At 41.3% G+C, this 15838-nt stretch overlaps 1 protein-coding gene across 1 annotated transcript in view; it reads right to left on the bottom strand.

Moving 5' to 3' along the window:
* Positions 1–610: 610 nt before the first annotated feature.
* Positions 611–15838, bottom strand: part of slc24a4b (solute carrier family 24 member 4b) — a gene marked incomplete at both ends in the record, with an annotated part of 41047 nt that continues 25819 nt past the window's right edge. Inside the window, 11 exons of the mRNA XM_080857788.1 lie at positions 611–763; positions 2857–2922; positions 3619–3731; positions 4448–4562; positions 7890–8056; positions 8692–8833; positions 9184–9353; positions 10759–10856; positions 14654–14707; positions 15021–15046; positions 15154–15228. Coding sequence (XP_080713914.1) covers positions 611–763; positions 2857–2922; positions 3619–3731; positions 4448–4562; positions 7890–8056; positions 8692–8833; positions 9184–9353; positions 10759–10856; positions 14654–14707; positions 15021–15046; positions 15154–15228 — 1179 coding nt within the window. The remainder of the gene's footprint in view (positions 764–2856; positions 2923–3618; positions 3732–4447; positions 4563–7889; positions 8057–8691; positions 8834–9183; positions 9354–10758; positions 10857–14653; positions 14708–15020; positions 15047–15153; positions 15229–15838) is intronic.

The following is a 15838-nucleotide window of genomic DNA, read 5'->3' as shown; positions in this document are numbered from 1 at the left end:
TGTTTTGTTTGTTTTGGCAGGAGACATTTTCCACTTGCGGTCGAGCTAAGGTCATGAGGACAGACAGGGGGGGGGAGGAGAGCTGCCGAGGAGAAGTTCCTCCTCCTATGGGGATAGAACCAGGTCTTCAGGGGAGGAGAAGGTAGGGGAAAACACGCATAAGAGCAGGCGGGGAAAGAAAAGTGATGTGGCACTGATAACTCCAAAACTCTCCATCACAAAGATGAAGACACAAAAAGGAGAAGAAGAAAAAAAAAAGACCAAGACCATGAAAACCAGACCAGTTCACAGAAAGATCCTCATCTCACTGTCTGTACATGGAACAAGACCAACTGATGAAAAATTAAGAAATTAAGGATGAAGGATAGCAAAAAAAAAGGTAGAAAAATAAATTGACAGTTAGAGAGTGTGTGTGTGAGAGAACAGTAAAGGTAAACACAGGTCTCATGGGAGTCTCAGACCGAATGAGAGTGCGGGGACTCCAAGACGCTTGAAGCCTGCAGTGCTCAGGTGGTTGGCTGGGTGCGAGTGTGTGCGATGGTAGGGTTTCTGAGAACATCTGGGGTGGGGTTGGGACGTGGCTGACAAGACGGTGACGAGGCCCGGATGTCTAGAAGTCCTCCTGACACATGGGCAGGTTGACGAAAGTGAAGACGTTGTACTCGATCATGACGGAGAAGCAGAGGAACACGGCGTAGAGCAGCAGCACGTAGATGCCCAGCTTCAGGTCCAGCTTCCAGCCGTTAACATGGATCGCCAGAACCTACGTGAAAAAACGAGTCACTCAGAACCAGAACCTCAAACTTTTTAAGATTCATACAGAACTCACAAACACTCCCCACAAACCTGTACATTTTTAAGGTAGATTACAAAATTAAAAGTACAAAAAAATGTGTGCTTTGTGGAAAAAAAACTAAATACCTGGGGGCCGATATGTTTCAGGTTTAATTTAGTTGCAAAGTGCACTTAAAAACACGGCATGGTATGTACAAACAGACCGCATATGGCTAAATCGTTACTCCACGATGATTGCATTCCATTGCATCTGTGATGCTCTTACCCACGTACATCTGTCGCTTAGTCTTGGGGTTTGTTACACAACACAGCCGCAGTGTTCATCACACACATTCAGCTGCACCCAGAATGACTTTAGTGATTAATTTGTTACATGCGGATCTAACAGAGGAAAGTTTAAGAGCTGACTGCACTAAATATTCCAGTCCAGACTTTCCGTAAATGCTTAAGCAATGCATTATGCCTTCTGCATTAGAAATTATTGATGTTGAGGAGGAGTATTCAGAATAGTTCTAATTTTTACATGGCTACTTCAGTGGACATTTTGCATTTATTTTCCATTTGCAACCATCTTAAGTATTTTAGATGTCTGGACTGTGGCAGTTGAAGTCTGCAGGCTGTTCTACATCTAGACCTTGCAAAGCAGTGTCCTTGTCTGAGCATAGCCGATTTTCCTTTTTCATAGTACATTCACATGTTTGCAGACTAAAGGGAGGTCTTCCAGGACTGCAGTAACACTGTCCCACCTCCAACATCATTATATTAACTTAATATAGCAATTCCCTGCTTAAAAAGGTAAATGTAGTCGTATGTGGTCATCAATTCATTAAACCATTAAGAACTTCAGGACATACAGTAGACAAATTGATTATTTGGTGGGGGCTTCATGAGTGTTACGATTCTCTGGGCCTGAAAATGTAAACATATGCTGTACAATACCGGACACTGCGCAAGGTGAGGTATAGAGTGCACAGAAATATCGGAAAACACCTGACACCCTTTTCTATCACACTGCAGAACTGTTGCAAGTTAACAAAAATCTATTTGGTTTTTGACAGTCCCAACGTATCTTTGTGGTCCTTCCAATATTCTCCTACATTGTGTCTGTGGTCACTGTTACCACAGTGAACTCTCTCCTTTCTTATGGCCATAAAGGAAAAGCAGAGAGTGAGGGATCCAAGGCCCTTTCTTTTCGTCACACCTTAATTAACTCCAGTGCAGTGGAGTGGAGGAGGTCTGCGCCTCAGCCTTTCATCAAAGTTTTATGAATGAATGTGTGACCGAGAGGCTTGCCTAGCATATTAACCCTCATTTCCATTTTAAGTGAGGACTTGATTCGGCCCTAAAATTAGATATGTAATAGAGGGGTAAATGGGGGTGTCTAATTTATTTAGAGCCTATTCATTGGAACGTTGTCTTTGAAGAAGAGCTACATTTGCTGTCAATCATAATAGTTCCGAATGTTCTGCTGTACAAGGACAACGGTGGCCAAAATCGATGAAGTGGTGTTCTTCAAACCCTAAAACCTACAAACTATTGTGATTTGTGTACCATTTGTTTCCATCAGTAAATCTCATCCAGGCTTCAGAACATCATCATCTGTTATAATAATCTTAATGTAATGCATAGGGTTTAATTTAATTACTAAGTTTTATCACAACATGTGTTACAAACCATGAGGGAAAACATTTTAAATAAAATTATATATACATAATAAATTATCAAATCAGGTTGCACTACTCCCTGGCAGTCTTGGGCACAATTAGAATTAATCCAGATATTTCAAGGTGTTTCCCTTTTCCATTTGTTCATGCAGTCTCTTGGTGCAGTGTCAGAAAAGGACCCCTTCTGCACTGGCTTCTGATACTGTACTTCGAAAGCTTTGGTAACACATTAGTTGAGGGAACAAATGTTTTGCATTAACACACATAGCCATGAGCACATAACCATATTGGACACCAATACAGACACAGGTTAGTTAATGGTAAGTTAACATGTTCCTTAAAAAAAAAGTGAATACATTGTTGCATTGATGATGATATATTTTGTAAGTACACTTACTGTTAGTGCCACGGAGCCCAGTAGCAGCACCACTGAGTACACAAGCCCTCGACTGTTAATCTGGACCTATGGGACACACACACACGTACACAAACACACAAATAACTTACAGTATAGCACATAGCCATGACTTAAAACAAATGTGCAAAGTGTGATTCATCAGCCCTGAGGCCTCCAATCACTTTCATTGATCTACTCAATAAATAATGTTGGTGTTTTGGAGCCACCTTTGGAGGTGTGGTGTACTGCAGGTCTGCAACTTATATGTGTGTACAGTAACCGTAACCAGACAGAAGAGTTTTGCCTGTCTGAGGTAGGTCCACGGTGCAAAACGCCCATCATAATTCATTAAGTTTAATATGAGAAAAAGTAATGATTTTCGTTAGATCAATACTCACTATCTATTTTATTGATCTACTCATCTACTGCAACCATGTGGAGAAGCCACAGTGCAGCTCAAACTCGTGCAGCAAGGTGAGACTCAAATGCATTAGGCAGTTTCTCTCCATCAGACTTAAAAGCCTGACAATTACAGGTGACAAAAGTTCTGTGTCGCAGAATCTCCATCATCCTATAACTATCTAGGCCACCAATGCTATGGACCAGTTTGGTGTCAGGCTACTTTTACATGATAAACCATCCTATTGTTTGGTTAAATGCTTAACAGGTTTACGGTTTTTGTTTTGTTCGTTTGTTCCAACATCTTTGCCTTGTGGCTTCCCCCAAACCAGGTTGTCAGCTGATGAAACAGTTTGTCCTTACCTCTGAGCCGACGTCCACTGCCATGGTCTGAATAGCCCATGGGACACCGAGGCCTACCAAGATGTCAAACACGTTGCTGCCAATGGTGTTGGAGACTGCCATGTCCCCAAGACCTGAAAAAAAAAAAAAAACATAATCAGTTTCCCACAAAACATCCAGTGTTTGTTCAGACTTAACATGGCAAATAATACAGAAGTTGTGCAAAAATTAAGACAGCAGAAGCCAAGTCATGAGGTACTTTAATTTATCATTTTAAAATGTATATAGTCAGGGAATTAATATGGTTACTATAGATACAGTAGTGAACTTTGTCAAAGCATCAGATGCATGTTAGCATTGCAATAGCATTCCCTCCCTTCACCCAAATAAAAAGATACTCAGGAAAGTCCCCTGCAATTCATTTAAAAGGTTTACTTCTTAAAGAGCATTTTGGCTGAGGTGGCCTCTTTCCTGCATTTACATTTAACCGAAACGCATCCCTCTCTCTTCTAAAGGTGGTTGACTCAAAGCAGCAGACTGAAACCAAATCCTGTGTAACTGTCTAGACGAGATGAAGCTTTTGTATCAAGCCAAATCATACTGACAACCAGAGGAAAAAAAAGACGTGAGCACCACACCAGCCATGTCAAAATCTCTCAAATTGAAATGGGATCAAACACTCTGCAATGCATCTCTGATCTTGTCTTTTAGGTTTAAAGAAATATCTATTACCAACATATTCACTTATTTGATCTTCTTTGATTTGTCAGTGTTGTTTTTCCACCTCGTCATGTTTTGTCGTGTTTGATTGTACCAGGTGCAGATTGATGATTGATTGATTGAGGCGTACCTTGCCGTGCGACAATAAGGCTGGCAATGCAATCTGGCACACTGGTGCCAGCGGCAAGGAAAGTGATGCCCATAATGACATCGGGAATGCCAAGTGTGTATCCAATTATCGTTACCTGCAATCAGAAAAATGCTTTATGAAAATACATAGAAGAACAGCAGTTAACATAATTCTATTTCAATTGCCAACAAGGCCACGACAAATAGATATTTTTGCTTAGTTTTTTGGGACATTCGGTAGCAAGAAGTTATACAATACAGCTATAACTACTTTGTATAACTGGTCAGTCAGACCATAGTCAGTGTAAAAGGACATATCAAAGATCCCACATGAGATTTCATTCTTTTTTTTCATTCAATGTGTGATTGGTCATTACTTTGTACAAACCAAAAGTGCACAAGTAGTAAGACTGTTGGTAAGTGAAAGACATGAAACACTTAAAATGGCATCAATAGAACCACCACCACACATCTCCCCCCTCAATAGTTTGCTTTTCAGTCTGACCAAGAAACTCTGTTGAAAAAAAAAATCATCAGCTCATGCCGTCGATACAGTAAGACTACATGATGTCGTTGGTAGCCAATTTAAACTATTTAGCAGCTAAGGGTTAGAGAGCACACTGAGGGATTCCAATCTCTGAATAAGGAGACACTTGAAGTCATTTACTAAAAATGGCACTTGCTGCTTCAAGCTCTTTACAGTAACATCAGATGTCTTTTTGCCCTCACAAGAGAAAATCCTAACGCCACTCAGAGCCCTCTGAAGATTACATTGAGCACACTAAGCCTACACCCTTTGTAGAAAATGAACCACGTCTCAGCCAGATATAGAACCACATCAAAAGAAGAGGTGTATAATCCATCACAGACCCCTACTTTAAGACTTAGCTGGAACCTTTTAAATCTGTCTGGAACCTTTTATATCTATCCAAAGATATAAAGTTCTGAGGGGCTTTCACTTCCAGCAATTCCTGTGAAATTCCTTTACATGCACACACACACACCCACGCACACGCACACAGCAGGATTGGGCTCTGTTGCATCATGTAGGGGAAAAGTACGTTTCACAGCTTCTGCTTTGACACTTAGAACCTGAGAAATTGAGATTATTCTGTGTGTTAAAATTCTGTGTGTTGACACAAACAGGAAGAAGCCAAAGAAGTGAGACTGCACCTATTTATGTATTTATATTTTTTGTATTCACAAGATCCTTTTCAGTTAGCCTACAACTGTATTAGAGGAACAGACAATGTGGTCACACCTATGGTACATTTGATATCTAAGCACTTCCGAGTCCGCTTCTTGTGAACATTTTTTATTATTTGTAGATTGTACTTTTAATTTAATACTGTACAGCCACAGCTATTAGTTGGGACACTGGGTTAGCTGAATTTCCACCCTCTAGTTATTATCATACGTTCCTGACCAAACATAAATAGGTCATTGTTAATAGTATTCTTCCTGCACCTCTAACCTTGAACACAGAAGCCCCCTATGGAGTTAGAATAGTTTCAAAATTCACTTGTTTTCAAATTAATTTCAATTCAAAATTTCAAATGTATTTTGTGATTCACAAATCAATTTTATGCTATATTATGTGAACATATGTGAACGCTGTTACATTTATTTACAGAATAATGAGCATGTACTGTATTTGCAAACCGCTACCCATTTGTGAACATCCCTGCATTTAATTTTAAAACCTTCCTGACAAATGCATGTTTTTCAAAAGGACATTGGCTGACATTGTAAGAGACATCTGATAGGCTGAAGAGAATCACATGAAGGCACATTCAAAGGCATGATTGCATGGATGTAACGCAGTGTCCTCATATTCAGTGTCCAGTTATGTGGACTACTACACCATAACAGACATCTGCCTACAACTGATTACACAAGGTGGAATCCATGTTTCAATGGTGTCAGGTAGCTGCCCACCACGTGGGAATGAAATGGGCTTTAACAAGATAAGCACTTGTCATACGTCATTGAACATGTTTAAGTATGCACCAGTATATAAAAGAATGGCCATGTCGACCTGCAATCTCAAGCAGGTTGCCTTCCCGAAACATAGTATCGTATTTTCCGCACTATAGGGCGCACTGGATTATAGGGCGCACTGTCAATGAATTTTAGCGCACCGGACTATATAAGGCGCATTAAGCTAAACCAAACAGTCAGTCAGTCAGTCAAACTTTATCAAACGTGTTCACAATAACTCTAAACATTGTTCAAACTTTAATGAGCGTATTCACAATAACTCCCAACCTTGTAAAGTTGTAACACGTAAAAAAAAAAAATAAATAATAAAATAAAAAAAATAAAAACTGTCTGATACCGCTAAATCAAACCTTAGCGTATTCACAATAACTCTCAAAATGTTGCAGAGGTCGAGTCTTAACTAAAGCTCTTGAACATTATTGTTAGGTTGTTGCTAACGCTTAGACCAAAAATCCATTGAAACACATAGTAGCTGGCTAGCCTCGCTGCTAATAAGTATAACGTTAGCATGCTGATATGCTCTCACACGCCCCCCTCATTGAGGCAGAGGTACTGTTTGCCTCCAGTCTCTTGGTTCTTTCACTGCCGTTTTATGTAAGGTCAGCCATTCTAAATAGGTTCTACACATACGTGAAATACATTCACAATTTAATGGATAGAGAGCAATGCTCCCAGTATTACTCCATAGCAAATTACTTTAGTTGTCATTTCAAGCTTGCTGGAGAAGACACTTCCAACGCCGAGCCAACGGCAAAGAGAGCAACAGTGTTGTGTGATTTAAATCAGGAACGTATGTGTGGTCCAATCAATCACTGTTACCTGATGTTACCTGAACTACGACCCCTGACCTGGTGGACAAGACCACAGTGACAGAACATTCTGTAGTTCTCCCCAGTTGCTTTTGATTGTGCAACATTAAAAACAACCAGCAAAATCAGAGTTCAAAATTGACAGATTAGTATATTTTATGAGATTAATCTTTATTTTGACCACTATGGTAGAACATTGACTGTGTGTGGCACTCCATGTGCTCAACTTAATTGATCTGCTGTTGTGTTTTATAGTTGACGGTGAAATCAACAACAGTTATTGATGCTGTTGTCAGGATAGTGCCAACATTATTTTTGATGGCCTTTGTGAATATAAATATATAAATAAAAAAGTTGAAATAGGGGCAAATGGAATAGGAATGGAACCTTTATGGACACCAAATTATAGCTATCTAAATTATAGGTATTTATCTATTTAATATCAGTGTATGTTTTTCTCTATCAAGTTTTTTTGACTTATTTAAAAAAATTAAAATAAAAAATGTATTCCCTTAGCTAAAAACGCAAGCTTGGTGTTCATTCAGGCAGGTTTTGCGCACGTGTATACACTTAGTCAGCACTTGAGATATAAACCGAGCCCTCTCAGTGGCTATTAGGACCGTGGCCACTCACCATCCACACCATGAAGTAGGAGAAGACGGCGATCCAGACGGTGGAGAGGATGAAGGAGAGCATGAAGTACTTCTCCCAGCGCGGTTTGGCACAGTTGGGGATGGTGAAGAAGAGCAACAGGAGCAGCGGCCACGAGACCAGCCACTTGATCTTGTTCAGCACACCACCTGCACAGGAGAGGGGATGAGAGAGACACGAGCAGGGAGAGGGACGAGGAGGACGTGGAGGGAGAGCATAGACTGATCAGAATACAAATGTCTATACGGTAGTGTGCAGAAAAGTGTACAAAAAACTAAACAAGAGAGAAGCCTCCTTATTCCAATAGAATACGATACTTTGGAAGTCTGCAATCTGCATCAAAATATGTAGTGCAGGGTTGTGCAGTGTAGGGTAGTGTCATTGCCAGATGTCATTGCCAGATGCGTTCAGATGCGCAAAAGGTTGTCAAGACAGGAAATGGTACTCATGTTTGGTGCCACAGTGAGGCTAAAAATTATAATTATGAAATTCTTCCACAGCTGTAGTCACTCTTCAACCTCACATCCTGCCCATGTTTGTCTGGTAATCTCCATCTCTTTATCCTCCTTCCAAATAATCCTTTTCTGTCCCTATTTCACCCCCTTCCGCCCCCATCTCTTCTTCCCATTGTCCTCCATGTTGTGGTTCGTCACCACCTTTTCCTCCCCTCCACTCCTCTCCCGACACCCTCATGCCCCCCCCTCTACCATACACTCCCTTCTCTTTTCCCATATCCCCTCTTCTACTGTTGATCTCTCCCTCCCTACCCCTCCCCTCCACTCACGTGGTACGGTGAACGGCGAGTTCAGCTCACTCTCCTCCTCTTCACTGGGCTTGTCTTCAGGCACATTGCCGTTCTCAATGTCAGTTTTGCCGTCCACCACCACCGTTTCCACTCCGTTGGCTGCCTGCACCAGCTTCTGACGCTGCCAGACAAAGAGAGACAGACAGGGTGGAAGAGAGAGAGAGAGAGAGAGAGAGAGAGAGAGAGAGAGAGAGAGAGAGAGAGAGAGAGAGAGAGAGAGAGAGAGAGAGAGATAAAACCAGTTATAAACGGACACCCCAAATAAAACTTGTAATTCCCTGCTGATAAATAGCAAAAATAAAACAGAGAAAATATGCCATTACATTTATAGGCTACCGTCCATCTTGTGAAAATACTCACTGGCAAAAGGGAATGGCAATTTGTTGTCATATTTGGGTCGTCACCACTGCACTTCAAATGACTTTGGGTAAATGAAAGCAAAATGCCTTTAGCTTTATAGTTCCCTCATACCTCAGTGATAATGAGGCGACTGGCCATGCGAAGACGGGTCTTGGGGCCAAAATGGCTGGTGACCATGACACGCAAGCCTGCCTCAGGGAAGCGGTATTTTGGAGGGCTCGCATTGATGATCTCATCAACCATTACCACGGAGCCACGCCTGTAGGCCTTAGTAGGCTTCACTGTGTGAAGGTGGGAAAACAGTCAAAATGTATATTCGCACACGCACACACAAAAACACTACTTAAATGTTCAATCAGACACATGGTAATCAGACAAGAAACAGGCTTAATAGGGATGAAAACCAAATCCCCCAACCAACACCAACACAAACTAATTTCACCTGACAGTGCATCAACACACACAACCTACTGGCAATAACCTCAGTGCTTTTTTGTAAAGGCAAAACATTTGACTGCTCTGAAATAACTTCTTGTATAAACATAAGCTGATGATTTTACAAAGGTTTTCCATGCTCATAGGACTGTGAAGACAATATGAGTGGACTACATCCCAGTTTTGAACAAGCATAATTTGCTGAAAGCGCTGGAAAGAGGACAGAAGTTGCACTACACAAGCTCGGAATCTCGCACGCACACTTAGCATACACGCTTAGCACACACACTCACAGCAATAGGCAAAAGGCTGAGCTGGCTTTAGTAAGGCTGAACAGACAAGCATAGAGCACTTGGAAGGGGAGACTGAGGAAAACTGAGGCAGTCAGATTAACTTCTGCACAGAAAAGAGTCCAAATTAGATCCTTATGTCAGCAGCACATTGAGAGAGGAGAGGCTGAATATGTTAATATGTGAGCAATAGTTTGTGTGAGCTGCCGTCAATGAGACAGTGAAAAGGATGTACACAATACATCTATTTGGCTGAGAAAGTAAGTGAGAGATAATCTGCGAAGGGATTAACTGGTAATTTTGCACAGATGAGAGAGCGAGAGAGAGAGAGAGAGACTGAATGAATGAGAGAAAGCACAAAAGAAGTTTTTTTTTTTACCTCCAAGCCAGCAGAGGGCAGAAGAAGGACAGGGCGAAGGTTGCAATATTCATTTGTCCCCACAATCCTCAAGAAATCCAACTCTGCTCCCTAAAACTTTTCTCAAGGAATGTAATAGTTTCACGCTACATGCAACTTTGCTTGGTTGTGGTGACATGTTCAATCTCAGCTGATGACTGAGAACACAAAGCCCATGTCCCTCATGTCGAAGACATACCCTGCAGTAGAATCTATAGACTGAGAATGCAAAGGCCTTCGAGTAATTTGATAAAAACCTGTTTATTTTTCAGCACCCATGTAAAAAAAATGATTTTAGGCCTTGTCAGTTTCTAAACCTCAACTGAATTTACAAGAAGTCCCCAAAGGTTTCCAACTCCTTTCCCTCTTCAACCATAAACAGAGATGGGACTTGTAGTATTTTTTTAGGACATTGGGACGCCACCAAATCTACAGTCTCTCCCTTAACTCATCCCACTCAAAGGGGGACCTTGTTCCCCAAGTCACAGCCTGTCTGGTCAGCCTTACCTGTGCCCAGCAATGGCAGGGTGGGGTCATCCCAAACATTGTCATAGCAACCATTACCATCCTCTAGCTCACTGCCACTGGCCGCGTTTCCATTGGCAACATTCTTCTTCTTCTTCCCCTTGCCTGTGAAGAACCTCTGTATAGAGGTGTTAAATCTGCCAGGGGAAGAAGAGACAAATGGATTTGACTGACAGATATTCAGAATTCTGCTTTTGAAAAATATAAAAATATTTTGTAGTTGCCATCCATTTTGTTTATTAGGCATAATATGCCAAATTAAACTTCCTCTCAGTTTAAATGAGAACAGTGACAAGGCACTGACATTTTTACCATCTAAAGTTTGGCAACAGAAAGCACACAAACCCCAACTGAGTAAATGCATGAGGCTTAGAAAGCACAAACTTCTTTTCCTATGAAAATTAGGTCTTGGCACTGCAGCATTTTAAAAGCACCAAACTCAAGTCTCTCAGGTGTACGTGTGCCTAAAACATTCAGCATTAGGCCTGCAGTAAAACTCAGAGCTGGAGCTACACGACTTAATTTATAATGCATTACTTATGGGTCAGGAGAGCGTTCTTGGATAAACATGAAAAGCAGAATACAAATGAGTCTGAGAATGAATTTTTTGTCTCTGTATTGAACCTACAAACACACACAAATTCTATTACTTCAATTCCCTCCTGCTGTTGACGTCAGTGTGAATTGCTCATACTTCTTAACCTTTTTTTTTTTTTTTTCTTTCCCATGACCTGAGGTATTTCTGAACGAAACCAATCCACGGAGATCACGACTAATCATGCACTAACTCAAGCGTCAGGTTGCTTTTGGGTTGACTACTGCTCTTCCATGTCAGGGAGTTTCTGGTTCAGCGTTGGGTCGCATTCTGAGGATGATCTGCACGTACATATGATTCAGGACACGACCGATGTCTGCTCAGCAGGGAGCAGTGGATTAGATGACAGAAACAGGAGCGTTTAGCAGCTAATGATAACAAAACAAAAGAACAGGTGTAATCTAAAGCCCTTGGAAGGGCTTTACATAGTTTGTATGCACTCCGAGGAGGCCTCTGAAGGAAGGGTATAGAAGGAAAGGTGGCCTCTGGGCGGGGAAACCTAGCTAGGGAAAATATTTAACAGGGTAGGGCGGCATCTATGAAGCAGCACTACAACTGAGCTAAATAGCAGGCAGATGGGTAATATTTCAAGAAGCCTATCGGAACATCAGGTATTGATACGATGTTGACCATTATTTTATTGCTCCTGCTGCTTGCTTTTATTGATTTTATGTAAAGCACTTTGAATTGCAACTCTTGTACGAAATGTGCTATATAAATAAAGTCTTGCTTACTTACTCCTGTAACAGAAAAAATGAAACAGATAGGGAGGTGCATCGTGATGGGAATCCAGAACTGGTTCCAGTTGAGAACCGGTTCCAAAATTGTCCCATCAATCGGAATCTTATGCCTCCAAGGTAATCAGTTCCTTTAATCCATGCCAGCATGTTTTTAAACGCATGCACCGTGACGTCGAACTCTGCTGGACAACTTGCATTAATGTGAACTCCATACAGTTAGTGAGGTTCTGTCACATCAATAATAACAGCTAGGTAATAATTATACATCCTCAATTTGAGCTAACGAGTAACCGTTTCTTCCTAAAATCCATTTGTCCAAAAATACTAATTTTAAATAACTGGCCAGTTCATTTAGCAACTAAATGTCCTAAACTACCACTCTGTCGACAGAGGCCTCGACACAGTTGTCTGCACCAGACGAGGACAACCAAGCAGCAGCTAATGTCAGCACATCAGCTGCAGGAGCGGCATCAGCGGAAAAGGAATTTGTCGCGGGAAGCAGCACAGAAGCAGCAGCCACTGAAACCACATCTACTACAACCAAAGCCAGCCTAGCGGAATTAGATTGCTTTTTCCATTTAAAGGATTTAAAAAGTTTCCATTCCAACATTCCAGCGTTTTGGAACAGAAACGGAACCTATGCATTCAAACACAGGCCTCCTGCAGCTCCAACTCAGGAATCTGGGGAGACATTCTCCCTAACGCACAGTCCCAGAAGTGGCCTCACGTCTCACCACACTACACCCACAAAACAGAGTTTTGTTCGGAGAAGTGTTTAACCTCAGAAAGCTGTGCCGCTGTCTTCCCATATCAGTGGTATCATCAGAGAGATGTTTCTCCACTCATTGGTGCCTGAAGACATGGACTTGCAGAACAATGACTCAGAAAAAGACGGACCCATCTAGCAGTGATGCATGTGCACTGTGACATTTTTGCAAAACGTAAAACATGCATGCCCTGATGAAGGACTTTGTCAGTATCACACCAGAGCACAAAAGCACTTTTGGAGTTATATGAGGTTAGACAATATCAACATGGGGCAGCCTGAACTGTGGCACTAATAGTGCAAATCAACAAACCATTTGAATAGCCATTCGATAAGCCGTAATATCAGTGCTGCATTTCAAGTCCACATCAGCCTACGTACAACACAGTGAAGTTTGCACTGACTGCAGACCTACTACTACTACTACTATACTGTGTATCAGTTGGCTTAGGCTATCTAACTGTTATGCTGATTCGTTTGAGATCATAAAAACGTGGTGCTGAAGCCAAGAGCACAAGACCAAGGAAAACATTATACATAACCCTCTCCCAAGTTAAAATGGGTGAGTATGTAGTGTAGCCTACGCTTTTATTAGTCAACATATCCTTAAGACTACCCTCTCTAATTTTAAATCATCATGGACACGAGCGAAGACCAGATTGTACAAAACAAAAATCCATCATTTCTTTATACCACAACACATAATATTGAACATGTACGTTTTCCCATTTGTAGAATCATTGGAGCCATCAAGAGACTCCGAGGTCATTTTTTGGTTTATTATTTATCACTTTACTACCCGCTCCCTCCCAACTTTCCATATTTTCCCAACTATCCCTGCTCTGCATTCCCGACTGAACTCGCCTGCACACACCACATTAAGCCAAAATCAAGAGCACATTACACAACACTTTAATCAGCAGCAGGGATAGATAGGGTGCAGGGCAGGGGGGCCGGTTGGAGAATCCCTTCACTACAGGGCCTGAAGAGCAAACTTATATCATGATAATTCTCATATCAGAGAAAGCATAGCATAGGTGCTATATCTGAAAGCCATTTCATTGTATCGAGAGTGAGTGTAGTGTTCTTAATTGATCACGAGGAGGCCTTGAGAACTTCATTTATAACGAAACTAATTGACTCCAATTACCATTTCTCCCTAGCAATGTTTTTAAACTAGGAGCAAAAGAATTGTTATTAAATTAAATGTATTGAAATGGACATTGTGTCTGCTCATCGAAGCATTCAGGCGCAGAGGTACAAAATAAAAATGACTGAAAAATGACTCAAAGCTACTAATGCATGCACAAAGTGAAGGGGCAGGCTACTTGAAGCTTATTTTATTTCATCATCAAAAAAATAACTGACAAAAAAAGAAAAAGAAAAAAAAAGGAAAGAGAAGGAAAGCAACGCCACATAGCAAGCAACACCCCTCCACAATCATTTTGCTGGTTACATTGAACTGTTGACCTGGAATGTTTTATTTTTTAATTTTTGCAAAATTTGATTGCTGGACCAAAAGTAAAAAGGTGGAGGAGGTAGCGGAGCAGAAGGGTTCATCAAACGCCTATTCTTTGCAACAGCCCTATGCATGGATATTGAATGTGTGAAGAGTTCTACGTGTGTGTGTGTGTGTGTGTGTGTGTGTGCACATGTGCAGGGCCAAATTCCACCACAAAAAGTAGTGGTGCCAAATCAGCTTAAAAGCACAGCTCTCCCTCTCTTAGCACGCTATGCAGAGGGGAACGATCCCAGACAGAAACCTTACATGGCGAAAAAAAATCAAAAACATTTTCAGTTTAAGGTAAGAGAAAGAGGGTGATGAATACTCACTTCATTATGAGAATGTATATGAGGTACATGAGAACCAGGATCAGGGCCTCCCACCTGCGGGAAAAAAAAACTAAGTTTAATCATGTGACTCATGAACCAAACCACACGATTCCATTACCAGCTTATGTTGTTATTTAACGTACTGTCTACTGTTGAAGTTTCTATGCATATCATACTATTACGTCACCCTGGATGTCAGGGTGTTTAGAGTACTAGAGTGAAGAAAGCCATAATGAGAAGTATATTTCGGCATGGGTAAAATTCTACATACAACAACCCCCCCCTTCAAGCCCCCTTAGTGGAACAATTATGGTTTAAAAATCATAAAATATTGCATTGAATTTCCAACATCGGTGCATATACTCACCACACAATCTTTTCATCATAGATGAACTAAAGGGAGGGAAAGCAAGAAAGATGGAAAAAAAGATGTTAAGATAAAGGTGTAAAGTATTTCTTCCTGAAGAATGAGTGTTAAAGGAGAGGCAAGGGGGACTAACCACAATGAGCGCAATTACTGAGAAGGTGTAGCAGATGGAGTCCCGGAAGACCGCATACTTGGTCAACATCACCACCTGGTGGTCAGGAGGGTAGACGGAAGAGAAGAGGTGAGAAGTGCCCCACCCACATGCCTCTGGTAAAGCCAGCTCAGCCTTAACAAAAGGACTTGGTTTACAACTGTTGTAGTTATTGCTCAGGTCATTGTCAACAAAGCCATTTCAGATGTAATAACTTGTTAAAATCACTCTTGCCTGGTTCTGAGATATAGTGCCCCGATTTCTACCATTTTCTGCAAATATCTTCAAGTCTCATCAGAACACAACAACTCTATGGAGGGAGTATATCGGAAAAAAACAAGGGACAGCTTTTTGGCAATGGTGGCTGCCCAGCACAAGACACTGTCTGTCTGGCTTAGCTGACCTGAATGTGACGGAGGGTGAGTTAGTGTTGAGAAAACCAATCTTGCACTCAGACACATTCAAAGATGTTTGGCACAGACCATTGGCCAGACTGGCTCCATTTAGCCAAGACTTCAAAACTAATTTAAAAAGAAGGGAGCAGGGAAACAGCCCTATTGAATCTATTCAGATGACATTCTGTGTTTTGTAATTTTAGATGACACATACTTTGATTCATGTTGTCTCCATGCATTAATCTTCTGCTTTGACACACACACACACACAC

This window comes from Sprattus sprattus (assembly GCF_963457725.1).
Source record: "Sprattus sprattus genome assembly, chromosome: 2".
In the NCBI taxonomy this organism is placed as follows: domain Eukaryota; kingdom Metazoa; phylum Chordata; class Actinopteri; order Clupeiformes; family Clupeidae; genus Sprattus; species Sprattus sprattus.
Note: the sequence above shows the minus strand (reverse complement) of the source record. Positions and strands in the feature narration are given on the sequence as shown.